Below are 19,249 nucleotides of genomic sequence, written 5' to 3'. Positions count from 1 at the left end.
TTCATACCTTTTGCTTCCAACTACACCAAAATTTCCTTAATCCTCCTGATCGAACTTGTAGTTTCCTTGGACATGAGCAATACATCATCAACAAAATTCTTATCCACGCCCTTAGATTCTTATCTTCTTAAAAAACCTTGTGTCACCTAAAAGTTTCTTTCATTCTCTTAGAGATAAGTCTTCTTAATTTCATAGGAATTACTCTCACCTTAGATCATTTTACTTGGTCAGTTTCAGGTTACTTAGCCTTTAAGATAAGAATCCATTTTTTAATCGCTTCTAGAAGTTTCCTAAGAACTGGATATAAGAATTTTGAATCTCTATATTTCAAATTGGGTCGTACTTTAGATCTATTATGACAAGCTAAATTGTTTTGACATAACTCTCTATTTGATTGTCATATTTGATTGATGCATTAAAAAGCTAACATCCTCTACTTTATTTTTATTTTAAGTAAAAGATCCAATTCTATAGTTTTTATGGCAAAAAATGCACTCAAAGTGTGAGCTACTTAAAAACAAGATTTTGGTCAGACAAGCCACCTTTTTTTTTTACAACTCTTTACTCTAACGTCAGATCAACCTGATTTTGGTATCATTTGAAAGTTAAAACTCTCTAGTTTAATTCATATCTTATCAAAACCCTCAAAGATGTCCTTTTGAAGGTCAAAAAATATAGTTGAACGCAATTTTAACTTGGAAATTACCCAAAAACGCCTTGTTTTCAAATAGAGTTTTTTTTATAAAACTATTTGGTAAAAATTTGGGTGTTTGCAATAGACGACCAAAGAAATCAATACTAGTTGCTTGAATACTCTTTAAATAATCCAAACTCTGCCCCTCATAGTCTACATGGTGGATGAAATTACAAAAAAATTTCTCCTTCATAGTGGCATGAAAGAACCTCAAGTTTGCATCTCCCTCCCTTATCCATACTAACTTGGATTTTTGTTGTCATAGGAATTCCTCAATAGGGAGTGCTTTTGACAGCTAGAGCCCAAACTTCATTTCCAATTTTGCAAGATCCACTCTCCATGCATTCAGCTCAGCTTGGATGGATTCAAGGTCATGGGTCAGGCAATCCACCTTTTGACTTATGTTACCCATCAACCCCTTATTCCAATTCCAGATTCTCCTCCTAACTTTTAAAAGCTTTTGCATCACTTTTAATATAGGACATCCCGTGGTGGGGATGGCTTAACTCTCTTGGAGAATATGCCTACACTATTCTTAAAGTGTCCACATCTTTAAAATCTTAGAGTACCAATTGCTATTGACTCATGAAGTAGTTAAGACAAGCAAACTGTAATCCAATGTGCTTCTTGGTAAAATTCGGAGCTTCAAGTTACGATGCCACTCCATTTAGTTAAGGTTAACAAAACATCAATCTATTTTACTATGAACAAGATAAAAACTTGTCCTAGTGTTAAACCAGGTGATTGAGTGGGAAAGATCATATACTTTACTCAATCTACAAGCTGAAATATAATTTTAGAACTCTGGACAAGATCAGAGTCAAGGAGGGTCCCTCGTTTTGTCTATGGTTATGAGGTTAGCATTAAAAATCACCTATGAAGGTAGATGAGATGTCTATCTCTTGAATAAGTTCAACTAAGGCAACAAGACCCTGGCGACAAAGTTTGTAATCTGAGTTTAGATACATACCTATAAGGGCAACATCTTCTCTGGAGTCCCTACAACAAAAATGAGCCAAAATTCAGTATTTCATGCATCTCATATGAAACATTAGCATACAATCAACATTCTAGCAACATAAGATCCTTGCCACCAGTTATAATTATGCCACAATTGTTACAAAACTAAACAAAGAAAATTTCCTGACTATATCTGAGAGCAACTCTACTTTGATCATTTTGTCAAAAACAAAAAATATTGATGGATTGTGTACCTGAATAATCTCAGGTCTTCATGGGTTGTGGTACACATCAACCATCAAGCATTTCATCCCATCACCTTCATTGATCAAGCACGATCTTAAGTGTGCAACTTGCACCCGACTCCTCAACCTTCATTCTGATATCCCTGTTCTCATCCTTTTCCTCCTACACTTTTGAGCTCCCCCTAACTCTCTCCTAGCTTGAACCCAACATATTATCCAAGGTAGGACCAATATTAATAAGGTGGTTGTTGGAGATGGTCACCACCCTGCTTAAGCCTCTCAAATTCAAGTTTAGTTCCCTTAAAGGGGGTATTCTCGTAGGCCAATTCTCATTATTGGATGAGTGCTACCATGCCAACTTCTTGAGGTTTCCTCCCTTGGTCGTTCTTTCTGGAATATGGTTAAGAGAATTATTAGTTCCTTTTATAAAGATATAGATTAGTCTTTGTCGATTGATTTGTTGATTTTCCTTTCTTGGAACACTTCCATTTGGCTTTCTCCTTTTGGTCCTTTCCCAACAACGTCTCCCTTACTCCCTCTCAAACATCCATGAGTCCAAACCATTACCTTGCTCTCATTGAGGACTCGATGGGCAATCGACAAATCCATTAACATCTCTTAATCTCTCCTCTCTACTTCATCAAACTTGTCCTCCTAGATAGATGACAAAGCCTTGAATTGTTTCTAGCCTAGAGCTAATTCATTGCACTTTTTTGCTAACATTCTTCCTCACCACCTCCACCACATCCATCCATCCAACTCTTTCTCAACTGACTTTCATTGGAGGCTCAATGATTTCATGGGTTAATGGTCACCCCAGTGACCTATGGTTTCATATTGCAACTTCTTATGAATTCGTGAACCCTTATCAGGGTACCCTTTAGGTAAGAAGTCACACCTTCAAAGAATTCCTCCTCCGAAAGTTCATTTGACAAGTTGGGGAGCCTGATCCACATTAGAACCCCACGGGTCTTCTCTAGTTTAAACTCCATTACTGGCTTCCATTCTTCGTAAGCAAATTCTGACTTGTAATTCTCCATTTCTTTATCCAAAGCACCCACTTCATGTCCTCCTTAATTGTAACCCAAATGAGGAAGAACCCTTTTGGGAGGATAGAGAACGAGATGTTTTTATTGACGGCCATAGTTTGTCAGTTGTTCAAATATGAAGTGATGCGCTAGTTTCTTGTGATTATCATCTCCTATAAACCCTACGAAAACAGTCTACTGAAATGGGGACATCTTAATGTGTTTGGCCCTCAACACAAAAACCTTAGAGATGGGTTCTTCTCCTACCACCTATACAAGGGAGAGATCCCCTCTCAAACTAGCTAAACACGTATGCATGAGCTCTTCTTACAATCGATGCCCACAAAATAGGGGGACCCACTGTTAGAATAAAAGATTGGGTGAACACCACTTATCAAAAGTGTCCATTATCGTTCTGAATGATGCTTTGGTGGAGGTAGCTTGTCAGCATTCTCCTCAGCCAATCGACACCTTTGATGAGATCAAGCCATCAAGTCAAGAGGTGAGAGGACCCTTAACCCCATAGATTGAGGAAAACCAAAATTACATAGTCTTCATCACACTACCATGGTGATTTATATAATGAGAGGATTCGGTAGTGGGAGGTTTTCATGTATGGACAATTATGAGATCTCTTCACATTCTCATAATTGTCCTATAACTGAAACCTCTAAAATTGAAAACCTTTGATGTCCTCATGTCAATATGGGTCACATCAGGTTGGATCCTATACATAGTCCAACATTCTCCCACTTGACCTATTGACACAAAAGAACTTAATATTGAGGTTCTTTATTGTTATCTCGATTCAAGTTCCATGTAGGTTTATATGGTATACTGAATCACAAGGATGAATCATACGAGTAATAGAGATGAACATCTCTATATGGGATGTCATATTTTCATGTTCTATAATATCATTTATTTTAAGTGTTTAGCATGTTAAGAGTACCTTTATGCAAAGGTTGGTCTCTAATCCATTCTTTTGGTACTTTTGATATTGTTATTCTGCTATTTTTTCTTAAAAAATAAGACACTTTATATAGAATTTAACAATGCACAAAACATAGAGAATTGATTTAGTTTCAGAATTGTGATCACATAAAACTATAATGCATTGTCATATATCAAAAGGAATAAAATACACTCATCCTCATTACATGTTGGGTATACAATCTTGGTACTATCCCTTTAGTAAGAGGATCCATGTTTTTGTTTTACCGATTATATCAATACAACTAAATGATTCTTAGTTCTTTCTTCAACAATAAAGTACTTTAACTCAACGTATCTACATGAGTGGAGCTCTTGCTGTTATTAGAGAAAGACACAATAACTTCATTATCATAAAAGATCTTCAGTAGCCTCTCAATAGAGTTCATAATACCAAACCCAAAATAAAGTGTTTAACCCATATGGCTTGAGATGAAATCATGTATAAAGCAATAAATTCTGCCTTCATGGCTTTCAAAAATTTCTTTACTGTTCTGTAGTGAGGGATGACGCCTCAAATATTGTTAGCCACTCGTGATTGCAAAAGCAATAGGCATAGCTAGAACCGTCAATGATCAAAGAACTAGGTATTGCAATAATGAAAGAAAAAACCAAATAAATGCTCATAAAAGATTGATATCAAAAAGTAAACATGAGACCCTTTATTATTTACATTTTCTAAGGCAAGCATAATAGGGTCATTATGATTTCACTTTGGTGAAAGCAATAATACTCATAGACGTTTCACCTTCTCAATTTATGAAACTAGCAGATCATGTAACTAGAGGCAATTCAATATTGTACCTTTGGGTGTGAACATGCTTCATGGGCTGGTGTACATGCCTATAATTATACCTTATATGAATTTGAAATAATATGTTTTTAGGAAGAAACATTACTTCATAAAGTCACACACAATCGCAATAATGAATTTCAATCTTAACACGGTCCAAAGAATCCTCAATCAACACAATTGAGATAACTTTGGTGATTATAGGAGTGAGTTGATCAAGATCTTTTACCATAAGTATATTCATATTGCAGGGCATGCCATAATACATAATTTATGAATTTGGTCATAATCTCATGCTTAAATTTTATGAAAAACTCATAACAATTGTAAAATGCATATAATATCATGATAAAATCATAATCCATAACTAAAACACCATATAAAAGTATGAGATAAATGACAAAAGCATGCTATTACAAGTAATAAATGGAATTGACCTGAAAACAACCTCGAATGGGTCCTAGAAGACCCTGAACTAGTTCTACACTTTTAAAGGGTTAACAAGGTTTGGTTTTGGACCTGATCCGATCCTCCTATGAATCCAGGACCAGTCCATCAAAATGACCCCCTCGATCTGAGTCAGATCCAAAGATCCAGATTGGGTCCACCAACCCGGATCCAAGACCTGGGCCTGATTGAAAGATCCAGACTCGATCCACTAAGAACCCGACACCCGGATCGGGTTCTGGATCAAACCAAGACCTGGTCCAACCAAAACTGGGTCCCAAGTCCTGGTCTTTGACAAAGCCCAGGCATTGAGAGCTCAGACCCGGTCCACCTAGAACCTTGGTACTGGGTTCGAGTCTTGGACCGGGTCTGACTCGGTCCACCCGAAACCCAAGTACTGAGTATGGGTCCACCGTGTCAGTGATTCAATGTAGCTATAGTGCTACAGTGAATTCTGACTCCCCCACCGAGATTATATATATATTTTTAGGGTTACACCTATGCCCCCTCCCACTTTCCTTTACAGCCTTCATTGCTAGCAGCCGCCACCGGTAGCCAACCACAACTGCCCTAGGCGATGGTCGGCCTCCAACGGTCAGCCATTGTAGGTCTCAGCTGCCGTTGATCTTAGCCGTTTGTCGGTGACTGCAACGGCAAAAAAAAAAAACAAAAAAAAAATGGATAAAAGGGGGGGGGGGGAGGGGGGCAAACAATATTTGAGTCTTGACTCCTGGTGACCACGTTCAACCTCGATGGGGCCTGGACGCCGTTAGCTGATGACCTACAGGTGATGGGTCATCGATCGACACCTCCCCCTTACCACCAACATTTAAATCCGAACGGGAGTTCGGCAAGGGAGAAAAATCTTTCGATGATTCTTCCCCTCTTTCTCTCTCTTTTATATGTCGGTGACTTGACGTTGATGTCTAGATCTAGCTAGTCATTGACGACTGATGTCATTTTAAACTCGAGCTACGTGAACTCAATGGGAAAGGAGAGAAATGAGAGGAAGATTCAAGGAGCATGACATGGACGACAGTACACCTACAACCATAACACGCACAACAAAAGCATGGTGGGCCCATAACCCAATGTTAGAATAAAACACTGGGAGAACACCACTTACCAGAAGCTGCAATTATTGTTTCGAATGATGCTTCAATGGAGGTAGATTTTTGGCATTCTTCTCAGCGATTCGATGCCTTCGATGAGCTCAAGCCATCAAGTCGAGAGGTGAGCATGACCCTTGAACCCTAGAGATTGAAGGAAACTAAATTCACATAGTCCTCATCACACTACCGTGATGATTTATATAGTGAGAGGATTTAATAGTGGGAGGTTTCCATGCATAGATAGTTATGAGATTTCTTTACATTCTCGTAATTGTCCTATAAGTGAAACCTCCAAAACTGAAAACCTTTGATGTTCCTGTATCAATACGAGTCACATCGGGTTGAATCCGATCTATAATTCAACACCCTCATAGCAAAGCCATCCTCAACCATTGGGACCGACCGTCCATTGACATCCTCCGCTCCAACCACACTCTCCATCTCATGTTCAAACCATCTTAAATAATTACCATCGAGGTGGTATCCCATGTGATAAGCGGGGTCCTGTACCAAGTTGAAGGCCTAGGTTCGAATCCCGCAGCCACATGGGGCTTATAATCTTATTATTATGGTAGGGGTCTGCCTAACCCTAGCTTGCCTTTAAAAAAAACACCTTAAATAATGATTTTATCGATAGTATTTTTCTTTATAATCTTATTATTATGCTTTTGTAATTATATATTACATTTTAATAGACTTATTTTCACAACATGCACTTTTATTTTGTAAGTTTTTAGTTGTCAAAAGCCCACATCATATAAAAGTATCAAGTTGTGCTTCTTAAATTATCATTTTAACGATCAACTTTTCTCATTGTGATATTTACACTACCAATTTCTGTTGTAATGTTATTTAGCTATTTGAAGAAAAATTTATAATTTGATAAAGCATGGTGGATGGATATTTTATCTTAAAAAAACTATTATCTCTTATAAAAAATGTACTTTTCTTTGGCACTTTTATGAAATACATACGATCATTTTTTATAGATCTTTTATACGAAAGAAACCACCCATGCAAGACGGTCGAAGATGGCATCGCTTCATTAGTTAATCATCTTCAAAGTCTTCAACTGCCTTTTTGCTAATTGCTCTTCGTAGATGTAAAACCTTAAGTATCTTGTTTGCTTACCAAAAAGAATCACATTTGTTTCAACCTTTTTTGTTTTTTGATAGTCATGGTTCAACCTTACAGTGAAAGATGCTAATTATGAAACTTGCGATGACATCAACTTAAGAGTACCTTAAGCTGACCCACTTAGCCAAACATATGTAGCCTTAGGTGCATTTTTTTAATTATAACATCTTATCTTGTTGCCCACTTTACAAAAATCCTAATAATGATATCTTTTTCAAATCTATCATTTTGTTATATTATATGCAGCCTTATGCTTGACAGTCATCCATCATGGCATTTATTGGGATAGGCTCCGTGTCCATCTGGAAGAATGTTGTGATGGATGATCAGCAGTGGTGGAGCCGAGTGCACATCAGGTGATCTGTCAAATCACTTTAAGAAAGTGATTTGATATCTTCACCGTCCATTGCTTCATCCCACAAGGACCTCATGGTCCTTGTGTACATTGTGGATGGAGGGGATGTCAAATCATTTTTGTAAAACTGATTTTGCAGATTACTTGATTTGCTCTCTGTGGAGCTGCATTCTTAGCGTTGCTGCATAAAAAATAACCTCCAATATAAATCATATTAATAAAATTTAAACCTATTTTTTCTCGTTAATTTAACATTTTCTTTTGGTTTTTCCTCCCAAAAAAACAATCGTAATCATGAAAAACCACAAACTTGCCTTAACTATTTACGTAACTATGCACACTCTGTTAGCACCTTTCATTTTGTTACGCTCCCTCCCTCCATTATATCTCCCCGATATTTTCAAGTGAAAATCAAGAACTTTAAAAACGTTGGTCACCATAGCACCACCACAAAGCTGATTAAAAATTTAAGTGGGGGCCGTGTTCGGTGGGGGAAAGGGTCGCATGCCATCTGAGCCCTTCCTTAAGTTTTGAGGGTGTTCCTTGTCAGGGCAATCTCAGTTTGCCTCTCTCGCAGGATGCATATATGGGGGTTTGGCGTTTGTCTTTGTGCGTTTCCCTTCGCCCCACATGGATTCAATTATTAGGCTTCTGCCCGCTTGAAGTTGGGAAGGAGGAAATATTTGGTTTTCCTTCCTTTTTTGAATTGAAATGATTCAGTGCCATCGATTCCCCAAGAGAGACACAAAGTTGGTAGCGTTTTTTCTTCTTTTCCATTGCCTTTTGGAGCTCTAATCTCTGGCTTTCATGGAGGGGACGCCCTTGCAAGATGGTGGTGGGAAGAGAATTGTCTCTAAATCTTGTGAAGATCACCATGGATTGAAACGAACCGAGGTTTTGAGATCGGATGAGAACGACCCATCTAATGCTTGCCGCTATTTCTCCATTCGGTGAGTTTTTTTGGTTGGTTATTGATGAAAAACGAAGGAAAGATTGCAATTTTCTTTCATCTTGTGGTGATATTGGTGATTTTCATGGTTTTTCTGTCTTGCTGCTCAGTTTTGGAAGGACCCAATTGTTTGCTGCGTTTTCTTTGTCGATAGGTTTATATATTCAATCTGGCTGCTAAATGAGTTCGTTCCTTGTGATGCCCATTTGAAAATTTCGGATAATGTGTCTATCACTTTGTTGCTAGTTTGGAGGTGTAGTTTTCTTGGTTATCTAGTCGGTCCAGCTTACTGCTGCTCTGTTCTAATGCTTATAACTTCTCAAGCTTGACTGCTCTAAGCCTGTAATCTTAATGCATGCGTATGTGTTATATAAGTTTTGGCATGTAGCTCATTCTTGTCTCAGAAGAATGATTTCCTGTTAGCATAGAATCTCTGCCTGTCTATAGTTGAAAACATAGCTACACGTGCATGATTTTTACATTTTGGATGGGTTACAAAGAAATGAAACGGTTTCAGGGTGAGACGCTGATCAAACTAGTCAGTCGTCCGAGATGTTCCCTTGAAAGACGATACTGAATTGAAGATGCCGACTTTTGTATGATTGGTAATAACCATTGTAGAAATCCATATTAGTTTGAGCCGAAGCACGTGGTGATAGCAATAGAAGTGTGTTTCGGTGTTAAAGCGTTTTTTCCTCCCAGAGTTAAATAAGGCGCCTTTGTAATTTTAATAGTATTTACTTATGGAGTTTTTGTATCTGATTTTGTTGCTGACCTCCAACCAGACGTATTGTTTAAAATCCATGCAAGTTCTCGTGTTCTATTTTTTCGCTAAATAATGTTTTTTTAGTAAAGAAAGATATTATGATTATTTGAATGTGGCTTGGGTAAAAATATACATACCCTAGACTTAAATTGCAATGCTTATAATGAATTCATCATATCAATCTGTTGAAAATTGGCTTGTAAAAGCCACTGTAGTTCAAAATCTGTATCTGGAATGTGTTTGGTTGCACATTTTTGGGAAAATACATTTGACCACTCTTAACATTTTATTTTAAACTTGAATTGTTAGGATACACGTGAAACTTAATAAACTTTTGGGTTGTCAATGTTATGATTTGTTTGGATGCTAGAAGCATACATGTATTTCTTAACAAGAAGAAGAATACTTTTTTATGTTAAACAAATATTATAGAAATTGAATTATACTTAAACTCAATGAAAATAGGAACAATGGGTCCCATTTCTATAAGAACATTAGTTCCTTAATATTGGAAGCATGCTTGGAACCAAGATTTCGAGGGACATGGGCGCTTTCAGTGGCCATGCTAAATGTTCATATCATATTTCATGTAAACCTTAGCAAAATATGTTCACCATGGAACATTTTAGACCCGTAAATATCTGAAGCATATAAACTCCCATGTGGGCAAACTGTCGTTATTGTTATGTTGTATATTATTGTCATGCAGTGAATCAAGTTGTAAAGATCATCTTCTTGACCTTGCAGTCTTTGCTGACAAATTCTTCTTTTTGTGTGGTTTCTTTGGCTGTTTCTTATTGGGAAATCTCAACCGATTTTGTAAAACTCAAAAATTAAAATGAATAAGCTATTCATAACAAGAAAATAAGAAAATAAGGAAAATGGGAAGTATGTTGTCTTTCTTTATCTCTTCACGTTTATTCTTTTCACTGTAGTCGCAGTCCCCCTCCTCCCTTCCCTCTTGCTTTTTTTCTGTTCTTGTAGAAGTAGAACCTTTGCATTTTTCATTTCATGAATGACTTCCATAAATATCACGCCTATGACCTGTAAACAGTTGCTCCATTCGTGTACTTATCCAATTTGAATGAAAGTTTTTCAATGATAAATTAATGATAATATTGTGATATATTTGCTGTCATCATAGTTGAAATATTTTCACCTTGCTGGTATTTAGTGTTTCATGATCATATACATCTATGAAAATTGTGTGTAGGTATTTCCTTATTTTAGTTCTGTTATGGACCTTATTTTGAATTTAAGAATCATTGGTGATAATATTTTTATTGTCATCATAATTGAATTTTTTTTACTTGCATGATATTTAGTGTTCCATGATATATGCATCTATGCAAATATCAAAATGGAAGATTTTGCTTGTTTTGATTCTATTTATGGATCTTTATTTTGAATTTAAGGATCATTAACAGATAAATTGGTCTCATTGATGTCATAACATGATTTCTTTTTATTGCATGTAAAATAATGTCTTGGTTATTGATCTCTTCTAATTAGTTGCTTTTTATATGACCAGCGGATATGTCGAAGAGATTCGTAGATTGGATAGGAAGATTTGTTGGCCATTTGTTATGTATGACAATGAGGATAAGCTTGACGAGGAAACCAAAAAACTACCCCCTTTATCACTTCCTCAATCTAGATGGTGGTGTTGCAGAAAGTGTTTGGGATTGGCTGATACTCATCCGGATGACCCAAGAGAGATGATTGTTGAAAACAATAGTGACTGCAAAGTAAAAGCCTGTGCTATGCATATTGAGCTGAGAGTTGAAAAGGTTTCTGCTGATGTCACAGAGAATTATTCAAGGACTTCTAACCATGAGAGTGGCTGCAGAAATTTGCAACCCACAAGTGTGTGCAGTGAAATAACAAAAATGGAGGGTCATCAGCATCCTGTTAGAGAAAGAAAGTTGGAGAATGTGGTATCATCAACTAAGAGAGGTTTGACCATTAATGACGTTCATCTCCCAGATTGCCAGGTTACTGCTGAAGAGCAGAATCCTACTGACATAAGGGACAATACTAAAGCATGCTGGAAAAGAGAAAAAACAAGGAACAAAGTTGGCAAAAAGCTGGTTGCATGGAAATCAGACGATCTTGATCAGTGCAAGTCTGTGTCAGACATTGTTACTGCTGATGTTGGTGTTCAATTGGAAAAAAGACTGTCAAAGCTTACTGCTCAAGAACATTTAAGTAATGATTTTGGTGGCGATGATGATTTGGAAATAGAAATTCGGAAATCTGTAGGTCACATGGAGGCTGTTTTTGTTCAGGAAAATAATGCAGGGTTATGTCAGAAGGGCAGTTCACATAAGAGGAAAAAGGATGCAAAGGCAGATACAGACGGTAAGAAGCAGAAGGAAATTGAGTTGTATTCAGGACATGAAGGTGGTCAAGATGCTGGATCAGGTCCCATGGGTGGGCTGCATTGTGTGAACTTGAGTTCAAATAATTATGAATCTTCTGAAAATGATTTTGGTCTAGAAGAAAGCAAAATTTGTCATTTGCATAATTCAGATCAAATGCAGAGGCATCTCAGTCTAGCAAGTTGTGAAACCAGTGATCTGTTTTCTTTGGATGGAACTGCATGTAGGAGGAGAGCTCAAAAGATGCGCCTGCTATCAGATATCATAAAAGAATGTGAAATGTTGGCTAGAACAAGAAAGATTTATATTCCAGAGGGAATTGCAGATGTAGGAAGCTTCAAAGAAAGTATTGTTCTGTCCAAAACATCGTCGGAGGGTTCTCCTACTAGAAACCATGTAACACTAAGAAGGGAGTGTAGAAAGTCTAATCAGATGAAGAAGAAGAAAGCAGTGCGTCCCATTAAAATTTCTGATTCTACCACCATGGGTTCTTCACAGGTACTGCTCATCTTTTGTTTTTCTCCTCCAAGTTCTGACAATTTTAAGCTATGAAGTATCTGATAGTTCATATGTAATGCCATGTTTTGGAATCTCTAGATTGGTGGAAACTTACTTGAAATTTCTTGGGTGCGAAGGTCACAGGTCTGAGACCTTCTTGTTCTGCTCCTACTGTTGTCATTCTTAAAAAAAAAAGGGGTCTTGGGCACAGTTCTTTGAGAATTGGATATGTTAAACATTGTATCTTATCAGTATTTCTTCTCATCTTGCATTTTATTGCATAATAAGAGTGCATATTGGGACCTCTACTAGTCTAAGAGGATGGATGACCGGCATGAGGATGATCGATACTAGCTTACTTGGTCACAGGTTGGAGGATGCACAAAGACATTGGTAGGCTAAGAGTTGGAGATTTTGGATTACCGGGGAACTGGTATACTTAGCCTTAGGTATGCTAGGGAGCAAGTTACATCCAGAAGCAGAGAACCTGGAAGCTTTGGTCAGAATCTCTTGATTAGTAATTGCTAATCTGGATTCCATTCTCTAGAATACAGTGCTAGTTTCTTCCCCATCCTATCCAAGCGTACCAGTGTGTAAGGTTCACATTATCCCTCCATCTGACTGAGTTCTTGGCAAATCGTACAACCTGCAACCTTAACAAAGCAAATGGGATTTATAAAGGGACGCTCTTTGAATACAACAACATCCATGTGTGAGGCTATAGATCTTTCAGGTGTAGCCAAGTAGGAGTTATGGATGGAAGGCTCAAACTTGATCCTCATCTCTCAAACCCATACTTTTGAAGTTGAGTTTGTAACATTCAACTGTCCATCTATGTCACTTGGATACTCCATTTTGGCCCCGTATCATGTCCCTTTATATATTAGTCATATTGAAACTTCATACAAATGGCTGCATTCAGGTACCTGCTGCTGTATCCATGTGACATAGCTGTCCATGGACATAGCCAATTGGGAGGTTTGGACCTCTTTATTCCTTACTGATAACAAAATATCCTTACTGATAACAAAATAATTTCCTTGAGTTTCATTTATTTTTGTCTATGAAAAATATTTGATCTCTTGAAAGTGAAGGGCTCTTCTATTTGATAGCTACCTAATCATATACAGAGTATTGGAAGTCAGAGATCATTGTTTTTGTGTTTTATCTATGGGAATGTCAAACCCTCTAACATGAGTCAATAACTTTTGTCTGAAGCTTGTTACAATACATGCACCAAAAATTTTTGCCTGCCTTTATGGAGGCCATGAATTGATCCATTCTGTTTGTGAACTTTGTGTGTCTGTAATCGCCATCTTTTATCACTGTTGATCTTCCATCTTTCCATCCTGATTTTAACAAAGCAATTCATGTAAACTTTAAAAAGATGTTTTGCAGCATATGACTTTTCATGTAGAACAATTTTCCTTAATGTCCCGGTACTAACAGCAGCTGATGTCTTGCAGATTTGTCTCTCTTTTACATTGGTTTGATTACAAGTTATGTGTCTTTGCTAGATGTGGAAATAAGACACATTCAGTTTCCTGTATTTTCAGATATACAAGCCCTCAATTCTATAATTACATGTCACGAGTTGGTGCTTTAAAGCAGATGGTCATTATAGAGATTTACTTAATCCTTTATCGATAGTGCTGTCTGGCCCAAGGTTGCCAAACTAGGAAGCAGAAGCAGGAAACAATATGGGAAGCGGAAGCGAGAAGTGAAGCATTTTAAAATTTATAAGAAGCGGGAAGCGAAGTATCAATTTAAAAGCAAAATATTTAAAAAAATGAAGCAATATAGTAATTGAATAGGAATCGAACAAGAAACAAATAAAAACTAAAATAAATTGATCATTCTTATATTTCGTGATTTTTCAGTAAAAGAATTAAATTTTTGTTAAAATCTAACAATGATGGTTACTAATTTAAAGAAAGTACATGAAAAGTGAGTGAAAGCGTGAGAGAAAATACATGAAAAACATAAAAAGAAACGTGAGAAAAGCATATAGGAAGCATAGACCATGTGTGTGGGAAGCATAGAAGAAGCGTGGGGGAATCGAGATTCCCATGAAGTTTCGGAAGCGAGGAGTATCGTGCTTCCGAAGCGAGTTTCTGGGAAGCGAGCTTCCCACCTACCTAAGAAGCTTCCGGTAACTCTGGTCTGGCCGATGTATGGGTGATCATATGAAATGGAATGTGTTGATCATTTACTTGCATCCTCTTAGAAAAGAAGATGCTTGTATAGGTGTTTTGTGATATTTTCAAAAATTATTCTTAGAAGCTGTTTTTCTTTCATTTTCTCTTTTTCTTTGGGAGTAGATAATAATCATATGTTTGACTATGATCAGACATCATTTTTTTTTTGCTTTTTGTTTTTGTTTTTCTTTTAAAGTTTGGCAAAGAGCTCAGAAATCAGAACACTCAGAACCTCTCTTTCATTTCCCTGATATAGCTAGAGACTTGGGAGATGGATTTAAGCTGTGGTATATAGGAAAGAACAATTCAACAAATGGAGTAGAAGTTGTTGAGGTGCAAATAATAATAGGGTTATTAGGTTAAAGATTATTTAGATGGAAGAATCTTTAATGTTATTAGCGTCTATGCACCTCAATTAGCATTAAGTGAAAGTGTTAGACAGGATTTTTGAAATTCTATAGAAAAAACAATGACATATTCTAGGAAAAGCATATTTATAGGCAGAGATTTGAGTGGACATGTAGGAAAGAATTGATTTGAGAGAAATATGAATTTTGGGATGGAGCTAAGTGAAATGATTCTTGACTTTTCAGGTGCTTTCGAGCTTGCAGTAACAAGTACATACCATTAAAAAAATTGATGAACACTATAATTTTTAAGAGTGGATCTCATAAATCAACTTATTTTCTTTTGAGAGAAAGAGAACTAAAAATGTGTAGGAATTGTAAGGTCATTCGAGGAGAATGTATTACTACTAAGATTAGACTATTAGTTCCAGATTTGTGCACAAGGAGTAAGAAGATGAGTAAAGATATTAGGAGAAACCAATGAATCAAGCTGTAGAATCTCAAAGGTAGTAATGTAAAAAAAGTTAAATTATTACTTAAACGAGAGGCAAATGATATGTAGAATTAAATATGTTGCCAAGCAAGTGCTTGGAGAGACAAAAAAGAAATGTCTCAGTAAGGAAACTTGATGGTAGAATGTGAAAGTTCAAAAATCAATGAAGGATAAGTATGTTTTAAAGAATGACAAGGGAAAAACATTATGGATTTGGAAAAGTACTAGTCGACAAAGAAAGAGATAAAAAAAGTTATAAGTGAGGCTAAGTATGATGCCTATGATGAAATATATATAAAGTTAAATACAAAAGAGGGTGTAATGGACATATATGAGTTAGCCAAAAGCAGAGAGAAAAAATAGATATTTAAACCAGGGTTACTAAAAACACTATGGGATCATGGGAAATGCGTTTCCCCGTAAACCATTTTCGAAACAAGAAACACTGTGTTTCTGAAATGTGTGTGACACCCAATTTTTTTTGGGAAAATCGTTTCCCACCTCAAGGGAAACACGTTTCCATGCATTTCCTATTGGGAAATAGAGTGGATATGGCAACTGAGCTTGAATCAAGTAGGCTCAGGGGCACGCGCTAGACATGTCATCTTTAAAGCGATAGTGTAACACCCCAAATTTTGTATCTCGAAAATCATGATTTTTTTTTGAAATAGTTTTACAAAAATTGCAGTGGAAATCTATATGAGACAAAAACTTGGCACGTTACTTTATGAATACATTCTTTTCCACACATACATTAAATTCACAAATTTTAAACATCAATAGTTTAATAATTATCCAATACATCTTAAAATTAAATAATAACAGTCCATTAAAATTTAAATAATAAATCAGAGTTTTGAGCATGATAAAATGCTCACAGTTTAAAAACAAAGGCTTGGCTCGGTCCCCTTCTCAACCTCCCGCCATCGCATTGTGTATTCATTTGCTACCTGAAAACAATTAAATTCAATAGGGTCAGACTATTAAGTCTCAGTAGATTCACAACACATAAATTAAAACAAGCGGACAAAAATTAATTCGATTTTTCATACATTTAAACAAGATTAAATACACCAAAATTACATGTATGAATATCTAACTTGTCATTCAAGCATACAACAACAACAACAACAACAACAATGCCTTCATCCCAACAATTTGGGGTCGGCGATATGAACCAAAAGGAAAATCATTCTGGGTCCTCCACATGAATCCTTCTCCTCTAATCATTTCTATCCAATGTCATGTCCTCGGTGAGGTTCAAAGCATTCATATCCTTTCTTATCATCTCCATCCATGTCTTCTTAGGCCTACCCTGACCTCTTTTAGCTAATATATTTTCCCATTTCTCCATCCTTCTAACCGGAGCATCATTAGGCGCCTTCGCCGAATATGCCCAAACCATCGTAAACGATTCTCACTCATCTTATTTTCAATGGATACAACACCTACCTTCTTACGTATTTCCTCATTCCAAATCTTATCTTTTAGTGTATTTCCACACCCATCGAAGCATATGCATCTCAGTTACACTCATTTTTTGAAAATGCTGTCTCTTGGCAACCCAACATTCCGTACCATATAGTAAAGCGGGTCTAATTGTCGTCCTATAAAACTTCTCCATCAACCGCAATGGCATTCTACGATCGCACAACACTCCAGTTGCACTTTTTCATTTCATCCACCCAACCTTAATCCTATGATTTACATCTTCATCAATTTCTCCATTCTTTTGAATGATAGATCCCAAATATTTGAAACAGTCATCCACCACTATTTCTTGCTCACCAAGCTTCACTACACTCTCATCACTACTTCGTTGCTTACTAAACTGACATTCCATATATTCTGCCTTACTCTTACTCAACGTAAAACCTCTTGCTTCCAAAGTTTGTCTCCATAATTCTAACTTAGCATTAACCCCAGCTCTAGACTCATCAATCAAAACAATATCATCAGCAAACAACATACACCACAACACACTCTCTTGAATTGATCTCGTAAGTTCATCTATCACTATAGCAAAAAGGAAAGGGCTTAATGCAGATCCTTGATGTAACCCAACCGTTATAGGAAAATTTTTTGTCACCCCTCCACAAGTGCGGACATTGGTTACTACTCCTTCATACATATCTTTAATTATACTAATGTACTTAAGAGAAATACCTTTCTTCATCATTGTCCACCAGAGAACATCCATAGGTACTCTATCGTATGCCTTCTCTAAATCAATAAAAACCATATGCAAATCTTTGTTCGCCTCTCTATATCTCTCAATAAGTTGTCTAAGAAGATGTATAGCTTCCATAGTTGATCTTCCAAGCATAAAACCAAATTGATTCTCCGATATCATGGCAACCTTCCTCAACCTATACTCAATCACCCTCTCCCAAAGTTTCATAGTATGACTCGTGAGTTTTATACCACGATAGTTTGTGCAATCTTGTATATCACCTTTATTCTTATAGAGAGGCACCAAAGTACTCTTCCTCCACTCATTAGGCATCTTATTTATCCGCCAAATCTTGTTAAAAAGATTTGCCAACCATACTAAACCTTTCTCACCCAAGCATTTCCAAGCCTCGATAGGCATACCATTCGGGCCAACTACCTTTCTGGATTTCATATTCTTTAAAGCCTCTGCAATTTCTTTCTTTTGGATCTTGCACACGAAGCCACGATTCATCTCATGAAAAGGAATGGAGAAGTCTCCAAGATCCTAGGCATGACTTCTATTAAATAGCTTATCAAAATAATCTTTCCATCTCTCCTTAATCTCCTCATCTTTAACTAAAACCCTTTGCGCTTCATCTTTGATACATCTAACCATACCCAGATCCCTCGATTTCATATCTCTCATCTTTGCAAGCCTATAAATATCCTTTTCGCCCTCCTTGGTATCCAACTTGTCATAGACCTCCTTATATACCTTATCCCTCACGTGTCGAACTACTTTTTGGCAATAATAAAAAACTCTGCAGCTATTCCCTTGCGACTTACAGTGTACAATTGCGCTTAGAGTCTGTTTTGCTTTTGTTGAGTCTGATGTAAGCTGCCCGGTTCAGGTGAATCAATACCTCGAAAGGGCAGCCCGTATACTTGAACTGTAATAGCTTGCGGGCAAAATTGTGAATGAATTAAATGCGTTGAGCTTTCTTTTGTTCACCCTCGTTGTGATTGCTTCTTGTGATTGCAATTTCTCTCCCTCTATTCTCTCTTGCTCTCTTGTACTCTGATTACAAGCTTCCGCGACTGGCAAGTGAGCTGACGAGTAGGCTTGCGGTGGTAAGGAAGGACCGTCGCGCCGCGCTGGCCCATTGAAGGAAATAGGCCCATGACAAGTGGTATCAGAGCCCGTTCTCGTGCTGAGGAAGGGACTCCGGAGTCAGTGTCGACAGACACGCCAGCAGGCTGCGATTTGTGAGCAAGACATCGTGGCGCCTTATCAACACTTGCGCAACACCAAAGGCAAGGCAATTGCCGAAGCTGAGGAGATGGGTTCACCTCGGGGCCAAGAAGAGTTGGCTGCAACAGTCAACAAGCTGGTGGAAGATGTGACTTCGCATGATGAAGCGATTTCACGCGCATGTGAATCATTTAATGGATTGAATGATGTGGTGGCGAGCCTGCAAGAGCAGGTGAACTTACTAATGGGGCAAGTCACTTCATTGACGACTACAGTGACCGATCTTGAGTTGAAGAACCGTATGTTGCAGCGGACGGTGACCCTAAATGGCGGAAATGGTGAGAGACCATCAAAGGTTGATGTACCTAGACCCGCAAAATTCAATGGTTCTCGCGACAGCAAGGCCATTGAGAACTTATTGTTCCAAGTAGAAGACTACTTGGATAT

General features: G+C 37.3%; 1 protein-coding gene across 2 annotated transcripts in view; it reads left to right on the top strand.

The window, feature by feature from the left end:
- The first annotated feature begins 8,244 nt into the window (after positions 1-8,244).
- The window catches only part of LOC149828792 (uncharacterized), a 77,108-nt gene continuing 66,103 nt past the window's right edge, over positions 8,245-19,249 (top strand). Inside the window, exons 1-2 of one of the 2 annotated variants that reach the window (XM_090017726.1) lie at positions 8,245-8,714; positions 11,011-12,358. In XM_090017726.1, coding sequence (XP_089873852.1) covers positions 8,572-8,714; positions 11,011-12,358 — 1,491 coding nt within the window. In that variant the 5' untranslated portion in view covers positions 8,245-8,571. The remainder of the gene's footprint in view (positions 8,715-11,010; positions 12,359-19,249) is intronic. The other variant, XR_016434339.1, reaches the window with a different exon arrangement.

This window comes from Nuphar pumila, chromosome 9 (genome assembly GCF_984573655.1).
Source record: "Nuphar pumila chromosome 9, dmNupPumi1.hap1.1, whole genome shotgun sequence".
NCBI lineage: Eukaryota > Viridiplantae > Streptophyta > Magnoliopsida > Nymphaeales > Nymphaeaceae > Nuphar > Nuphar pumila.
The sequence above is the reverse complement of the archived record's forward strand: the minus strand, read 5'-3'. Positions and strand labels throughout refer to the sequence as shown.